Source organism: Hibiscus syriacus, unplaced genomic scaffold, assembly GCF_006381635.1.
Source record: "Hibiscus syriacus cultivar Baekdansim isolate YM2019G1 unplaced genomic scaffold, ASM638163v2 tig00111851_pilon, whole genome shotgun sequence".
NCBI lineage: Eukaryota > Viridiplantae > Streptophyta > Magnoliopsida > Malvales > Malvaceae > Hibiscus > Hibiscus syriacus.
Window position 1 is genome coordinate 708,882 of NW_024063203.1, and position 16,859 is coordinate 725,740.

Here is a 16,859-nt window from a genome sequence, read left to right on the forward strand (position 1 = left end):
GTAGTTGTCACCGATTCATCGTCGAAAATCGCGGGATTACGATTTTCATCTAGGGTTTGTGAGATTTAAAACGTCAATTTGTGGTCGATTAATCGTCAATTGGTCACGATTTCATAGGGTTTATGGTCGTCGGGGGAAGGGGAGACCTGGTGGAGCTTATTCGACGATAAAGGGCGGTGATCGATGTGAGTTTAGGGGTTGAAATGAACATTTTCAAAGTTTATAGGTTATTTCAAAATTTATTTTTTTCTTTTTAAAAATATATACTTTAACCAGGTGTTGACACATGTCACTTAATCATCAGGTATTGACTCGTGTCACTTAACTGAAAAAATTAACGGCGTTGACAACCTGGCCTCCTAAAAGGTAACGTTAGGCACCAAATGAGCACTTATTTGGCACAAAATAAATAGTTTGGGCACTTATTTGTGAATTAATCCAAAAGATAATTATCTATGTGTCGGATCGAGTCAAGTATCATTTTTTTATCAAAAATAAAGAGATAAAATATATGATAAAAAATAAAGAGATAAAATATATGATCAATAAAATATGCAATCTAATTTGACCCATACTCTTCTCTTATAATAAATGGCGATGAAGAGTATAAATAAGAAGAATTATATATATTTTTTCTAGAGTTACTTTTTATTATTTAATAAAAAATTAACTTGAGTATTTGAGTTCATATAATTAAGTACCTGAGATCATTACAAACTGGGAAGGTGTGATATATCAATAACTTTATAAAAGGAAAAAGATTAAATTATGCAAAATTAAATAGAAAGATTAAATCTTAAATTTCTAAATAGAAGGGGGCTTAAATCGCAATTACATCAAGAAAGGGACAAAAATGATATGTCACGCGGGTATCCCATAATAATAAGTTAATAACATCTGCTTTTAAATTTTAGGTTTTCGAATTGAAAAAATTAGGGCGCGTAAGGCGAGGAAGATGTCAAACACAAGCTCCAGTCCGACGACCGCAATCCGGGCTCCAAGCGGCGGCGCAAACGTGACAGGGGCGAAGGCAGTAGCCGCGGAAGCTGGAGGAGGTGGAGCAGGAGTGACGATGAGTATGAGAGGGCCAAGCCCGCCGACGACAACTTCACATCACGACCAGCAATGTCCACCGACAGCGGCGGTGATCTACCCGGTAGCCTCCTCCGGGAGAGGTTTCCTTCCAACAAACCAACCTCGTCGCCCAATCATTCCTTTTCATCCGCATCCTCATTCTCGTCCCTTTGACAACCCCAGGCCACCGCTTCCCCATCCTACTCACTTACATCCTCCGCTTATGGGCCTCCCCCCTTCTCTCCATCCCAAGGTTTTTTCTTCTCCGTTTTTTTAAACGTTTATGATTTTTGGTTTCCAAACTTGAATCCCCACTAGATGCGAAAGTCTTTCAAATTCAACTTTTTACAAGTTATAAGCTGAAGTTGTGATACTTGTTTTAGGTTGCTTCATCGCCATTTTCAGTTTCTGAAACTAAAGGATATAAAGGTGCCAGGTAATATTTTTCATCTTTAAGAAAATTTGCATATCCCGTGTCAACCTTGAAGCCCCTTCTAACTTATATCCTTTGCTTTCTCCAGGGAGAGAACCAAAGATGATTCGCTTGCCACTGTTAGGGACCGAAAGGTAAACTATCACAGCTCATTTACCCTGTATGCTGCTTCAGTTACTGCATTTTCATTTCAACATTTATATACGTTGATTTGCCTTTGGATTTGATTTTCTTGCAGGTCAGAATAACAGATGGGGCTTCCATTTATGCTCTTTGCCGTTCATGGTTGAGAAATGGGTTCCCAGACGAAACCGAGGTTTGTATCTTCTTTTCTTTTCCGTGAATTCATTTTTAATTTAGCAAGGTTTAGGCATTTAGTAGTGGTTTATTTATTGTATTTACATTTTTGGTATTTTTGCTGTGGTAGTTTGAATGAAAAGGTATTGGAACAATTGAATTCCCATGTACCCAACAAAGAAAATATGATTAAATTGTACGCAAGATTTGCTTTTATTTTTCCTTTCTTGTACTTTGGAGGGGGTTTCCTTGTCATATTTAGGTTTGGTAAAGAAGACTAATGAATGATCTAGTTGCTTCTTGTTTTCATTCCTTCTATCATGACTAATAATATTAGTTTTGTCAGCAGCCCCAATATGGAGATATTTTCAAGTCTCTTCCACAACCTTTACCTCTACCTGTCACGGATGATTTGCCAAAGGACACTGAAGATAGAGAAGAACAAGTAGTGGAGGATAAAAAGGAGGTTCGTTCCTTTGTTGGTTTTTACTTTTCATGTCCCAACTTTTGTTTTCACTTTTATTATGTTTCTCGACTCTGATAATGATCTTGATAGCCATACGCAAAAAGCAATAATTATTGTAAGTCATTAAATGATATGAGAAAGATTTGTGAAGTTGTGTGTGTACGTCATGCATGTGTATAGCGTAGAGAGAGAGAGAGAGCGCTTGTGTTGTCTTCTGCAATGGTAACTAGTTTAGCAGTGTTGTCTTACAAATATAGAAGGTGACATCAATTTCAGAGCAGCTGCCTCTATACCGAAGTGCAAGTCATAAAATGATTGGGGGGAAATTTTCAAAGTCGTGCATGTCTGTGACAGAGAGAACTTTAAAGTGCCTGGTCACTGGTGCAATGGTAACTAGTCTAAGAGCATTGAGCTGAGATGTATAGGAGCTAAAATGTATTTGAGAACTGTTGTCTTTATGCAAAACTGCTATATGTGCGTGATAATTCATGATCACGGTTAGCATCCTAGATGACCCTGGCCCATATAATCAAAATAAGTTGAGAAGAGTATAGAGTTAGGGTCCTGACTCCTGGTTAAATTTTCTTATATATGTGACAATCTCGTAAGGATATATGCGAATGTTTCATTAGATTGAATCAATATATCATGTGAACATCACAGCTTCATCTGTGTCTAGTTTTTCTTAAATTTAAGTGACACACGGCCACTAATACACTGCTTATGAAGTTCTGTATCCTTTGTTCTTTTTCTTTGACCTCATTTGATTTCATTTTCGGGTTTACATCTAAGATGTTTTACCAGTACTGTTTTCTTCTAATTTTTGTTTATATTCAAGCTAATCTTGTTGTTCGCATATCATATACACTTTGTGTTGCTGTTGCTGTTACTGTTAATCCTTGATTAACTCCCTCTTCTGCTTATTTCTGATGATAAGGGTAGTTGAATGTTGATTGTTGATCACCATTCTTGCAGTAATTCTAAAACCGGAATAAGCAATTTGATGTGTTTTTCCTTTCTTAGACTGAGTCGATCCCTGTTTCCTGGTTATAGGATGAGCAATCAGTTGAGAATTTGTCAACACAAGATCTGTTGCAAAGGCATATTAATCGGGCTAAGAAGGTTAGATCGAGGTAAGTTTATTTAATTCCTTGTTCGTAATTTGGTGTAATAATTTAACTGCGGCGTCTCAAGTTACAAACATCAACCCGTACTTGTTTATTGTTCTGTCTTGTGATAGGCCTATATAAGAGCATATGATACATTCATTTTACCATCATATTTCATGTTATAGCTCATTTCATATGTGGGAAGTTACGAAAGCACCATGTGCTTTTATTTCGTTTAGATCGACCTTCCATCTTCATTTTTAAAATGTAACAAGTATGAAACAGGATGTCTGGACAATACAGATTTTTCCACCAGCATTCAGTTTGTTTTTCATCTATCCTAAAATAATACCTTTCGGGTTTGTTGTAAATATAACGCAGAAGTTGATCATGTACATGACTGATGACTGCTTGTTTTTGTCATAGATTACGACAAGAACGATTGAAACGAATTGTGAGGTACAAAACTAGGCTTGCACTCCTGCTACCGCCCCTTGTAGAACAGTTCCTGTAGGGAACTGATGCCGAAGATTAGCATCAGAAGGAACCAGCGACGTATCGGAGCCTCCTGGATTCCTGATGTGATGAGTATGTTACATGCAATTTTATGATACGGCCGGAAGGAACTACTGGAGTCTGGGTGATAGAGGCAGTGAAGCAAGTGTTATATTTGGTTTGATGATTTGGATGTAGAGCTTCGTATTCATTTGTTTCTGATGTGGTATTATTATCTGTGAAATGGTGTTCAGAATCAAGAGATGGATAAATGGTCCAAAATCTTTGAAATGTTCTAATTAAGTCCTCAAAATGTCATATTACATATCAATTAGGTACACATCAAACTATATATACGAGTGTCTTTGTCGATATTCATCGATAATATTTACCACAATTTTTGGTTATCTGCATCATCCATAATCAAAATAAAATAAATAAGAAAAGTGAACAAATAAAATAAATTTTAGGGTAAATTATGCGTTTAGTATTTAAATTATCAGTTTTGGTCGATTTTAGTACTTAAACTTTTATTTTTTTAATATTATATTTAACTTTTAATTTTTATTTTATTTTAATACCTACTATTAAAAACGTAACGTTTATTTAAATTATCAATTTTAGTCGTTTTATTTTTAAGCTTTCATTTTTGTTTCAAAACTTAACATTGAAGTTTGAACACTTAACATTAAAGTTTGAACAAAATACTAAAATAAACAAAAACTAAAGTTTATAAAATTGATATTAAAATGTAACAAAAATAAAATTTTAGGTATGATTTTAAAAAATTAAAAAATTAAATACTAAATAAATTAAAACTGATAGATTATGTATTAATCCATAATTTACCCTAAATTTTATTAGAAAAATATCACACAGGATATATATTTAAACAACTTTTGAATAAAAAGATCGAATATATATTATTCTCGTAGTTTAATGAATTTGAGAACAATAGTCAAATATTTACGCCTTGAATAGACATTTACTTTTTCTTGAAAAGATGCCTTGATTGGAATTTACATTAATGGGATTGGAGGACTAACCATGCACTCCGAAAGTTAAGGGGTATATGGAATGTATTTGGCTTAATTATAAAATAAGTACTAAAACTATAGCGTTTTCTATAAATATATGTTTAAATTATTTTGGGTAATTTTAAAAATTTAAAAAGTAAAAATTGAAATAATCCCAAAACTTTGAAAACCTTTATTTCAACCCCTAAATTTAAGAATGGCAAAAAAACCCGAACCCGAAGGGGAAAAATCGAAAACCGAATTAAACGGGGACAAGGAAAAATCATTTATGCTAAAAGGGGACGGGAAAAACCGTTTATGTTAACGGGGACGGGGACGGAGACGGTTTAGTAATCACCGCCTCGATTATCTGGCCGATACCCAGCCCGATATCGGGCCTGATAAATATTAAAAATAATTATTATATATATATATATAATATTAATAAATTTAAATTAAATTAAAAATATATAATATTTATATATTTAATTTAAATATATATACCCAACCCGATATCCGTTTAAATAATCGTTCTTCGCAATTTTTTAAGCGGGACGGGTACGGATTTTTTAAATGGGGATGGGGGACCATTACCCGGCCCGTTGCCATCCCTACCTAAACTCACACTAACCGATACCATTTGCCATCGATAAATCTCCATTTGACCTCACCGCCCCTCAATGACCAAAACCCCTATGAAATCGTGATCGATCGACGACGAATCAATTTTTATACCATGTGAACCTTATGATAAAAATAGCAATCTCCACCGATTATGACGGTCAATCGACGATAAATACGATGATGTATAACTAAAAGGATAACAGGAATACGTCGACAACGGTAGTCATGGTCATAAAGAGCGCGAAGTGGGATAGGATCAAATTGGGGATTTTAGGAAATTGGAGCTTTTTTTGAAATTTATGAGAAACTGAGTTTTTCTATAAATATAATAATATTTTTAATATATATTTTAAAATAATTAAAATTACTAGATTGTGCGGATGTCACTTAACAAATAAAATTAATATCATAAATAATCCAAACATCTAAATCAGTAATGTTTGTATCATTGAACATCGAAATAATTAAAAAAAAAGTTGAATTTAAAGGCGACACTAGGAGAAAAGTGAAAGTTTATAAATATATATCATCATCTTGATTTGTGCCTACAATATGTGCCACATATATTTTTCGTTTGGCTCTAATTTTTCTTATTATTTTCCCACTTATTTTTGACCCCATATTTTCTTTTTATCTCATCTATCCCTAACTTGTTTTCTACTTCTTTTCTCGTGTATATATATATATATATGTATACTTTGAATAATAGAGTTGATCGCGCAGGACCATAAGTAAAATTTAAGGGTAAATTATGCAGATAGTCCTTTATTTTTTTGGTTTGAGTGACTTTGGTCACCAATTTTAAAATTAAAGGGGAATGGTTCCTATCATTATCGATCCGTTCGATTTTAATCCCTCAGTCGTTAAATCTCGTTCGATTTTAGTCTCTCTACCATGTTAGGGACTTAAAAAAATGGTTAATGAAAATTAATAGCTAAAGGAATAAAATCGATCGATAATGTCAGAGATAATTTCTCTTTAATTTTTAAATCGATGATCAAAGTTGTTTAAACCTTAAACATAGAAGATAATCATAGTTTACGCAACCTTTTAAGCCTTTTAACTTTTTAGTTCGGTGTAGAAATTGCAATTTTCCACACTCCTAAATTAATTATTATTTTTTGATCCACTTAAACTTAATTTTTAAATTTAAGCTCTTTGAAAATAAGATTTTCTAGTTTTGGTCCCCCAAATTTTTAGTTTTATCTCAACGCCTCCTACGTAAGCCTTTATTTTCTGACTTCTGTGGTCTTTTTTATCCTCTTATCCAAGAGTTTGGATTGCACCAAAGATGGACATAGGTCGGATTTCGAACAACACGACCGGCCCAAAAATTTTATATCTTTCGTCTAACTCGACTCGATCAGAAAAATATATACCCTCCATCCAACCCGAACCGAACCCGATTTATTGAGATAAAATCGAAATCTGATCCGACCCAAATCGAAATAATAAAAAATATTATTTTATTCAATAAAAACAATAATTTAATTAAAAAATATATAGAATGATATTATTGTAATTATTTCTAAATATATAAAATAAAATTATATTTTTTGGGATAAAGTCAAGTTGATTATTTTTTTATCCTAAAACCGAATATGACCCGACCCGATCATCATCTTTTGAAATCCAACTCGACCCGACCCTAATTTTTTTTTAAAAAAAACCTAATCTAATCAAATATGATCAGGTCACAACTAGTTGGGTTCGGATCTGCTCATTGCACCGTGTTTTCTTGTGAATTTAATAGATTTATAATATTTCATTTTCCAAGGTTCACAATTTCCAACTAGTTTCCCAGTTTTCAAGTTTTCCCAGAAGCCAAGCAAACAAGACAAGTCGATACTCACCTCCAATAGAATCATTGTATGCGATTCTCTTTTCACTTTCCTTCTTGGTTTTCCGGTTTTCATATCCTCCTTCTTCTTCTTCTTCTTCTTCTTCTTCTTCTTCTTGTTTAATATTGGTCTTTCTGTTTATATCTTACAACTCAAAGACATCTTATCCTTTGTTTCCTTCTGTCAACGGTATGCATTCTTTTTTCCTTCGGGTTTGCAAGCAAAACGCGATTCCATTGAATTTCAGAAACACCCATGGTTGATTTTCAATGAAAAGCTTGTTTGTTGTTAATCCTTGTTGATGTTCTTCTTTGCATGTTGCTTTTTAGATGTGCTATATGACCGATTTGTTAAAAATTGATGGTTGGGGATGGGTGCTGTGAGTTCCAATGGGCAAAAAACATAAGCTTAAAGGGATGGGTTTGGGGTTGTTATGGTTTTTGGAATGATCTAATTTATTTGCTCGAAGAAGCAGAAACAGGGTTCGTGGTTAAAAGTCTAGAACTGATGCTTCCACCCTTAGTTGCATTTTGGGGGGTGAATTATAGTTATGTTAATTGGACCGGAGTTCGAGTGGATACGAGCATGTATTCGATATGGATATGATTAGGCTTTTTTAAGGGGTTTCATGCGTTTGTAGAATCAAATTATATCTGTATATCCATAAGTTGACACAAGTAATTAAAAGAAAAATGGAAAGTCCTTAGTAACATAGAATTTTGCAGCAGTCTTCATTGTATTGGAATATAACAGGGGATGTGATTAACTGAATCATCTGTCTCAACTGAGATTTAGAAGATCATATGCTTGCCTGATTTGGATGGCTAAAATATTATATTCCAAAAAGTTAGAAAAACCTCGATGGATGGGGTGATAAATTAGAATTCAATGAAATGACAGGATTAAGTATATGCTAAACAGTGAAATGTATAATAGAAACCAATGATTTGGTAAAGATTATGGAGAACGAAGTGATTAATACGATTTAAAAGACAGTTCTTCGATTTACATGTATTTGTTCTGCATTAGTTCTTAAGTAATTGTTCTGCTTGTACCGTGTGTTATTTGGAAATTCGACATCATGAAGCTTGCGACCTTTTGTCCCAGTCGTATATGCTAGTCATGAAGATCTTGTGGTATCATCAAATTTGCAATACCGAGTCTTGGATGCATCGTTTCACTATTAGCAGAAGAGCATGACTCACCTGTCTTCTTCATACTTTCTTCTTTGGCTCTCTCAACCAAGAATATTTTCCTCGTAGGTTTGGGTTGATCACAAACTACGTCTCTTTGCACATTTGGAAGAGGTTTACATCACCTCCCTGACTGTAATGAGTAACAGCATCGAGGATGATTCATTTTCTAAGCCTGTTGGAAGATGGTCTGTTTACTGTTATGGAGTGGGTCACATGCTAAATGACATCACTTCTGCTTGTTGGTTTACTTATCTTCTGTTGTTCTTAACAGAGATAGGGCTCTCCTCTAGGTATATGTCTTTCTACCTTGTCTGAAATTTACACCTTCGTAATTGCTTTGCATTATATTTTTCCTCTTTAATCTGTCATTTTTATCTTTGTTTATCTGAATGGCTTTGAATTAAAAATGATCCGGAAAATGCATATTGTTTATCTTATCTCGCCTAGAATTTGGTATTAGTAAGCTTTAATCTAGTAGTATAGATCACATCCTTGCCATTCATGCAAACCATTAAGAAAATTCCATCTTCATGTTTTTTTTTTTAAATTTTCATTTTTGTAGATGTCATGTGCCATATATTTTTATTTGATTTGTGTAGGGATGCTGCCATTGTCATGCTTTCCGGACAGATAGCGGATGGTTTAGCCACCATATTTTTTGGTGAACTGGTAACTGATTTCAAATCTTTGTTTTAATAATACTCATCTCATATCAGCTGATGCAAGTTTTACAAGCTTGTTGTGTGTGTAAAGTGATTGAAATTAAACTATAATTCTAATTTTGAGAAAGAATTTTCAATTTATGCTTTTCTTCTTTTTTTTCACCCCTAATGACTTATTGCAGTGGTTTTTGATAATTTACTTGATAGATTGACAGGTTTGGACATTTCAAAATATGGCATGGTGCAGGATCTATCTTGGTTGCTGTTTCGTTTTCTTCGGTTTTTGGTGGTTGTATACCTTGTAAAGTCCTTTCTTCTTTTACATCTATGGTGGAGACGTTTCATATAGTACGTTTGCTGCAATTTTTAATATCGGCTGGGCTGCTACTCAAGTTTCGCACATGTAATGTTTCTATAGCTTCATTTATCTTCCCATCGAAACATGCATTAGACATCATATTTAATTCTTCTAGGCAGAGAGATAGCTTTAGTAAATAGAAGGAGCTTGCAGTGCAAGCTCACATTTTCAAAAAAAATAGGATTGGATTGGATGAAAATTTTCTGCATGTTCATATGAAGTGTTCATATACTGTATCTTACTTTTTCTGTTGTAGGTCCATGGTGAGTTGCATCACTCTGAATTCAACGAGCAGAGTAGTGCTTGCAAGTTGTCGGAATGCCTTTACAATGGTCAGCTCCTCTCACCTAGGTTTGTTGCATAGGTCATGAGCACTATGGTTGATGCTAAATTTCCTGTTAATCTAGGTTGCAAATCTCAGCCTATATGGAATTGCTTTTATAATATTCGAAGTCATAAAAGCAAAAACACCTACAGATATTGAAATTCAGGTACATTTTTTATGGAAGACATGATCCTTAGGTATTTTATATTTGGAAATAATCAATGTATTGGCCTCTATCGAGCAGTATCGTTGGATTGCATACCTATCAATATTCATTGGATGCTGTTTTGTGGTCATATTTCATCTTGGAACAAATGAACCGAGGTGAGCCGTATCTTCTAACAGAATTCCCCTGCATATTTTGCAGGTTAGGCTGTTGTAACTAGTTCCTCACCTCTAAGAATTTTCATATTTTTTTATGTAGTTCAAAGACAGGTATACACGGAAATATTATTGCAAGGATTTCATGGACTTACTGGTTTTTGAAAATTCTATACTATCAAGTTGCTTTGTTTATACGCTTACGAGACTAGTACTTAACGTTTCACAGGTAAGCATACATTTTTTCTTTGATTACTGAGGCTTAACATTCGTTTCAATATTGCGGAAAGTGAGGATAAGTAGTCTAATATTACGGATTTTAAATTTAAAGATGGTTTCGTTTTGTGAAGGCATATCTTGCATTCTATGTAATTGATGATTTGCGCATGGTGCAGTCCGCTAAAGCTTTGGTATGTGAACGAAATTTGTTGACATTAGATCTATATTTCTAGTCATCAATATGCTTTGGAGATTAATGCTAGGCTTATTATCTTGTCTTATTGATCGGTAGGTTCCCGCCATTATCTATATTTCCAGCTTCATAGTATCTCTTCTTCTTCAGGTCTGCCTCGTAAAACTCAGTTTTGTCTTCGAAAAGCTTCATATTAACTTGTTAATGCTTAAGCTCTGGGCATTCACCTTGTAGGAGATCGCATGGAATGAAAAACGCCTGAAAGCTTATTATACTGTTGGAGGAATTCTTTGGATCTTTTGCGGCATAGCGATTGTCCTCTTACCACAAAGCATGAGTCTTTTCGTGTATGCCATATCGATATTTATTGGAATAGCAAATGCATTAATGACGGTACGTTAGAAAATTTGTGCCTCGATCTCTGTCTGGTCTATTTTGCTTGAACGTTGCTTATTCCGATTTTTAAACCATGTAGGTGACTGCAGTGAGCATGCAGAATATACTAATCGGTCAAGATCTTAATGGTTGTGCATTCGTGTGTGGATCATTGAGCTTCTTGGACAAAATCTCATGTGGACTCACCCTCTTTGTTCTTCAATCTTATCATAGTAAGTTTTCGGTCATATTTGCATGTTCGTGGCTCTTCGTTCCAGTTTAGGGGAAAGAGGAACTCTATATGTTTCTTGAACTCGGATGCGAGTGTCATATGCGAATTCGTTTCCGATAGAAGTATATATGTGGGTCTTGAGGGTCATGCCGTCGTGTTTAGAAATATGTTGGACACGAGCGTTTCGATAAAAAAGAGTAATCGTTCACTTGCTATTTCTCATATTGCTGGCTTTGGTCCTATGAACTTAAATGCAGGTAGCTCACCTATAGTTGCCGGAAACATTGGAAGCGGTCACTTCTCGATCACGAGATACGGTTTAGGACTTGTACCGGCTATTTGTTCACTCGTCGGAGTAGCTGTTACTTGGACCATGGAACTACGTTACCCATTGTATAAACCACTGATGGAAACCCTACTGGAATGACAAAATGTCTATAATACCAACGTGTCATCGGTAGTGATGGAGACGATCAACAATTAAGTGACGCCAACTATTACGTTGAACGCTAACATGCAACGTGCATCAATTCTTGTATTGATTTGAATTATTTATTTAATGCCACGGATTTGTTCTTATATGTATTCATAACAATTGTTGTATTGATTTTAATTAATTGTTTAATATAGTATGATTGATACTAAAAATGTAAAATATTAAAAATATTGTCATCTTAGTCATTTTTTAAAGAAGAAAAAAATATGTCTAACGTTTAGTTTTTTATTTCTTTTTAATATATTTCCTTAAAAATTTAATACGTTTAGTACTCAAACTATCAATTCTGATTTGTTTTAGTACTAACTTTAATTTTTTTAAGGTTAACGTTAAATTTTGAACGAGATACTAAAGTGAAACAAAACTAAAGTTAAACAAAAATTAAAGTTTTTAATAATAGGTTTTAAAATGAAACAAAAATTAAATTTTAGGTATGATTTAAAAAAATTAAAAGTTTGAGTATTGGATTAAAATGATAAGTTTATGTACTAAACATATAATTTACCCAAAAACAATCCACTTGCCTAAGGATGAGTTACAACAACAACAACAAACCCCTTTTCCCATATGCAATGGGTAAGGGGTAGTAGGCCAACGCCAGGTTGAGAGTATTTTCCGTGGAAGACCTCCGACACTCAAGAAAAAAAATACAATGTATGTATAAATAAATAAATACATAGTTGAACAGTCTTCATATGCAGTCTACATATGCGCGTCTGTAATGGGAAGTAATCCTTGCAAATAAATCCATGAGTAAAAATCTCTGCATATAGACAGAAACGTAAGTCCGGGCTAAATTTAAAAAGAGGAAACATGAAGAGAATGATACACATTAGTCAGCGATAGCAAGTTATGAAAAGGAATAAGTCAAATGGGTTAAAACCTAAACTAAGGCAATAATACTCCACTACCCTAGTTTTAAGCCTTCATAAATTCCAATGACAGAAACGTATAAAAAGTATAAGTCATGGAAATTACTATAAAGGCTTTAAAAAGAAGACAGAGATGCTACACCCTATTGTTGTGATCCACACTACTCGGCTACCTGGTCTTAAGTCTCCATACTTTCTTGTCAGAGGTCATGTCCTCGGTAAGGGCTAAATCCTTCAAATCAGATATCAAGCAGTCCACCCACTTCCTCCTTGGTCGACCTCTCCTTCTCGGATACAAGCACCACCTCCAAGGACCTCCTAATTGCAGAGTTTGGTGTCATGTCCCACAGAGTCCTACCACATGCATCGAAGCATCCTCATTTCTGCGGCCTCTATCCTCCTTACATGATCCTTCTTGATTGCCCAACATTCTGATACATACAGCAGTACTGGTCTAATTGTCATTCTATAAAATTTTCCCTTAAGTTTTAGAGGAACCTTCTTGTCACACAAAACTCCAGTAGCAGCCCTCCACTTTAGCCATCTCGCCTTTATACGGTGTGTAACGTCGTCATCTACACCCCCATCTTTATGTATCATAGACCCTAGGTACTTGAAATAATCATTTGAGGGGAGAACGTGTCCTTCGATGCATACTTCTACATCTTCATCGTTTTGGTTCCCACTGAAGTTTGAACATAAATACTTTATCTTTTCAATATTGATCCTTAGACATTTTTCTTCCAAAGCAGTCTTCCAGGTAGTCAGTCTACTATTCAGCTTATTTTTTGTTTCAATAACTAGGACAATGTCGTCAGCAAAAATCATACACCATGGAATACCGTTGGTGTCACACAACAGATGTCATCCATAATCAAGGCGAAGATGTAAGGGCTAAAGCCGACCCCTGGTGGAGTCCGATTTCATCGGGAATGCCTCGGTGTCGCCAACTGTAGTCCTGACGTAAGTAGTAGATATGCAGTACATATCACGAATCGCCCGTATATAAGCAGTTGGGATCCGTCTCGTTTCCAAGGTCTTCCACATCGAATCGCGGGGTACGCTATCATACGCCTTCTCAAGGTCAATGAACGTCATGTGAAGATCTCTATTTTCCCCCTATATTTCTCCATAAGCCGTCGAAGTAGATGAATCGCCTCCGTAATAGACTTGCCTGGCATAAAGCCAAATTGGTTTTCTGAAACCCTAGTAACGTGTCTCAACCTAGCCTCTATCACCCTTTCCCATAGCTTCATGGTATGATTGAGTAGTTTAATACCTATGTACTTACCACAACGTAGGGATGGCAACGGGCCGGGTATTAGTCCCCCTGTCCTTGTTTAAAAAACCCATACCCGTCACCGCTTAAAAAATCGCGGGGATTTAAACGTGGATCCCCATCGGGTAATCGGGAAAAACCGCAGGGAAACGGGTATCCCCGTTTAGCATAAACGGTTATTTAAATGAGTATCGGGCCGGGTATATATATATATTTTAAATTAAATATATAAATATTATATATATTTTTTAATTTAATTTAATTTATTAATATTATATATATATATATATAATTATTTTTAATATTTATCTAGTCGGGTATCGGGGCGGGGATTACCAAACCCGTCCCCGTCCCCGTTTAGCATAAACGGTTTTTCTCCGTCTCTGTTTAATTCGATTTTCGATTTTTCCCGTCGGATTCGGGTTTTTTTGCCATCCCTACCACAACGTTAGGGTGTGTCAGATTTTTGGTAAGTTTGAAATCGATTTTGAGTAGTATAAATTCGACTAATTAAGCATCTAATTAAGCATCTAATTAGAAACACCACCCCATTGGTATAATAAGAAAATTATCCCAATATTTTAGTCTCAATATTTTATTTTAGAACAAAATATTCTCTTGTTTAATGAAAATAGCTAGTTAACCATTTCTATTGATGTGGTAGGTTCCCATGTGATGTCACTAAAAGAATTATTTTCAAATATATTTTATAAGTATATATGTAATTAATTATAGTTATAGTTTACTTTAAAAAATATTTTTTTGCCGACATGACATCTTGTGTGAACTTGCCATGTCGATAGAAAATATTAACCGTTAGTCAATTAATGATTTTCATCCAACCAGGAGTATTTTGGTCCAAAATAAAACGTCAAAGGCTAAAATAATCTAAAAGAATAATTAGGAACGAAGTGATTATTTATACGAAAGCTAGAGACAATTTCCTACCATACCTTGTTATATTTCAGTTTAAGTATTACTCATTTTGTAATTGTAATATTCATATCTGTTAAAAAATAACAAATACTAAACTTGTAAATTTATTTTAATAAAATAATTTCATTTTATGATTTTAGTATAATTTTTTAACACGTGAATATAAAATCGTCTAAACACCATAATTTTTATGATTTTTTCATCCTTAATAAGAGGGTAGATTATTTTAAAAATAGATACTTAAAAAGTATATAAAGTATTAGTATTTTTCGTTTAAGTATTTAAATATTTTATATATATATATATATATAATATACCACATTTTATAATTTGAGTACTTATAAATTATCATATGACATTGATATAAAAGTACTTTAGATATCTAGATGAAAAATATAATATTCTTTAAATATTTACTTTGAAAAAGAACATTTTAGATTAGGAATGTTTATGAGTCGAGTCAGGTCAAATTTTGGCCGACTCAAATTCGACTCGATTGAATATTATATATCTATATTTGTCATATGATTCAATTTAGATCTAATTTTCGATAAAAACCTGCACTTGATCTAACACAAATATCTATAAAAAAATATCTTTTTTATTAGGTAAAATAGGGACCTTATTGAAAAAAATATAAAGAGAGTATTATTCTAATCATCTCTAAACATATAATAGATAATTATATTATTATATGAGGTCAGGCCATGCCAGATCGAATTGAAATTTTTCATCCTAAACTCAAACTCGTTTCGACCATACCATTCACAGAGCCCGACAACCTTTTAAATGACCTTATAAGATTAGGTCGGACCTAAATCCCATTTTAAGAAAACATTTTAGATACCCACTCTAATAAGAAAACAATTGAAGTACTTAAATGAAATAATAGTATAATTTAAGGGGCATCTATTTTTGAATCGAGCCTAAAAGGTAAGGAAGATTCCCTCACACTATCCTTGCATTAAATACAACATACATATGAAGATGGAACTTCTACCCCCATGACCTATGCAAAAAACGAAAACCATTTGCATACACATTTGATTCTGCATCTCCAAAGCTGCAATGATACTGTCGACCAAAGAAGCAAAAAGGAATAATCCCCGAGTCCGGGTTTAGGGTTTGTCGATTAAAAAAAGAATTTAGGGTTTCATCCAAACATACTATAAGAAAAAGAACGAAAGTTTATAAAAAAGAATGGGTTTAAAATTTATAAAGGAGGTATCCAAACCAACTCCACCAGCCATTGGACTGTAAAACATGCAAGCTTAACTGTGCGCACACGTTGTGATTATACATATTCAGGGCATCACCCACCTCTCTTGTGACCATCTTTTCATTGTCAGCCACCTAAACCCCACTCCCCATCATTTCCCTCAAAGCTTTATCATTCACATTGGATACGAATTCGATGAATTCTGATTAGATTCGATTTTGTAGAGTTAATTCTTTTTAAATACTTGAATTTGAATTTATGTTGTGTTGAATTTTTACTTTTGGTCGATGATAATGAGTTGGATTAAGTCGAATTTAATTTTAAAATGAAAAAATCTCAACATTTCGAATCCGGTGTGGGATTTTATCTAACAAAAAAATTATTAATCTTATATATATATATATATATCGAGTCCGTGTAAAATTTTACACTAAAATTTGAGTCTGATTTCAAATCGAGTAAAACTTCTCTAAACATAATTTAATCGAGAGTGACATGTGAAGAGATAGAATATTTGAGGCGAATAAAATCTTCCTAAACTCAAGTCAAATCCCCAAAATTTAATAATGCCATTACAAAGTAAATATATTAAATTATACTAAATTAACTTGGAAATTAGTCTCGAATTCCAGCATGGTAAAAGGTTTAAAATCACAATTAAACTTGTATTCGGAATTAAGTCAACCTTTAAACTAAGTAAATTAACTTCATTTTACATAATCTCTATTAACAACAACGATTGTTTTAACGGTAATTATTTAAAACTAAGTCGGAGTTTAACCCTTAAACTAAATATATTAGTTTTTTTAAAACTTATATTT

General features: G+C 33.8%; 2 protein-coding genes across 5 annotated transcripts; both read left to right on the forward strand.

The window, feature by feature from the left end:
* Positions 1-908: 908 nt before the first annotated feature.
* LOC120172454 lies at positions 909-4,214 on the forward strand. 4 transcript variants are annotated; one of them, XM_039179906.1, is made up of 7 exons: positions 909-1,327; positions 1,458-1,510; positions 1,596-1,641; positions 1,746-1,823; positions 2,151-2,270; positions 3,324-3,403; positions 3,806-4,214. In XM_039179906.1, exons 1-7 carry the CDS (start codon positions 956-958, stop codon positions 3,891-3,893), a joined length of 837 nt encoding a protein of 278 aa, XP_039035837.1. In that variant the 5' UTR covers positions 909-955; the 3' UTR covers positions 3,894-4,214. The 4 variants fall into 4 exon arrangements, with proteins under 4 accessions (XP_039035837.1, XP_039035838.1, XP_039035840.1 ...); XM_039179907.1 differs by having other exon boundaries at positions 1,746-1,819; positions 2,147-2,270; XM_039179909.1 differs by having other exon boundaries at positions 1,458-1,502; positions 1,594-1,641.
* A 4,186-nt stretch (positions 4,215-8,400) lies between these two features.
* On the forward strand, positions 8,401-11,667 carry LOC120172541 (major facilitator superfamily domain-containing protein 12-like). The gene is given in 14 exon segments (XM_039179977.1): positions 8,401-8,841; positions 9,151-9,220; positions 9,421-9,550; positions 9,553-9,616; positions 9,828-9,903; positions 9,979-10,062; positions 10,141-10,220; positions 10,321-10,403; positions 10,406-10,446; positions 10,568-10,627; positions 10,729-10,779; positions 10,864-11,022; positions 11,105-11,237; positions 11,494-11,667. Coding segments are annotated over 14 exon segments (1,356 nt in total). The 5' UTR covers positions 8,401-8,686; the 3' UTR covers positions 11,664-11,667.
* Positions 11,668-16,859: the final 5,192 nt, after the last annotated feature.

Bases quoted from the DNA above. Each gene is read 5' to 3' on its own strand.
- LOC120172454 (XM_039179906.1), top strand. From the start codon at position 956: ATGTCAAACACAAGCTCCAGTCCGACGACCGCAATCCGGGCTCCAAGC. The intron at 1,642-1,745 runs GTAAACTATCAC...ATTTTCTTGCAG, and splicing joins CCACTGTTAGGGACCGAAAG to GTCAGAATAACAGATGGGGC. The intron at 3,404-3,805 runs GTAAGTTTATTT...TTTTTGTCATAG, and splicing joins GCTAAGAAGGTTAGATCGAG to ATTACGACAAGAACGATTGA.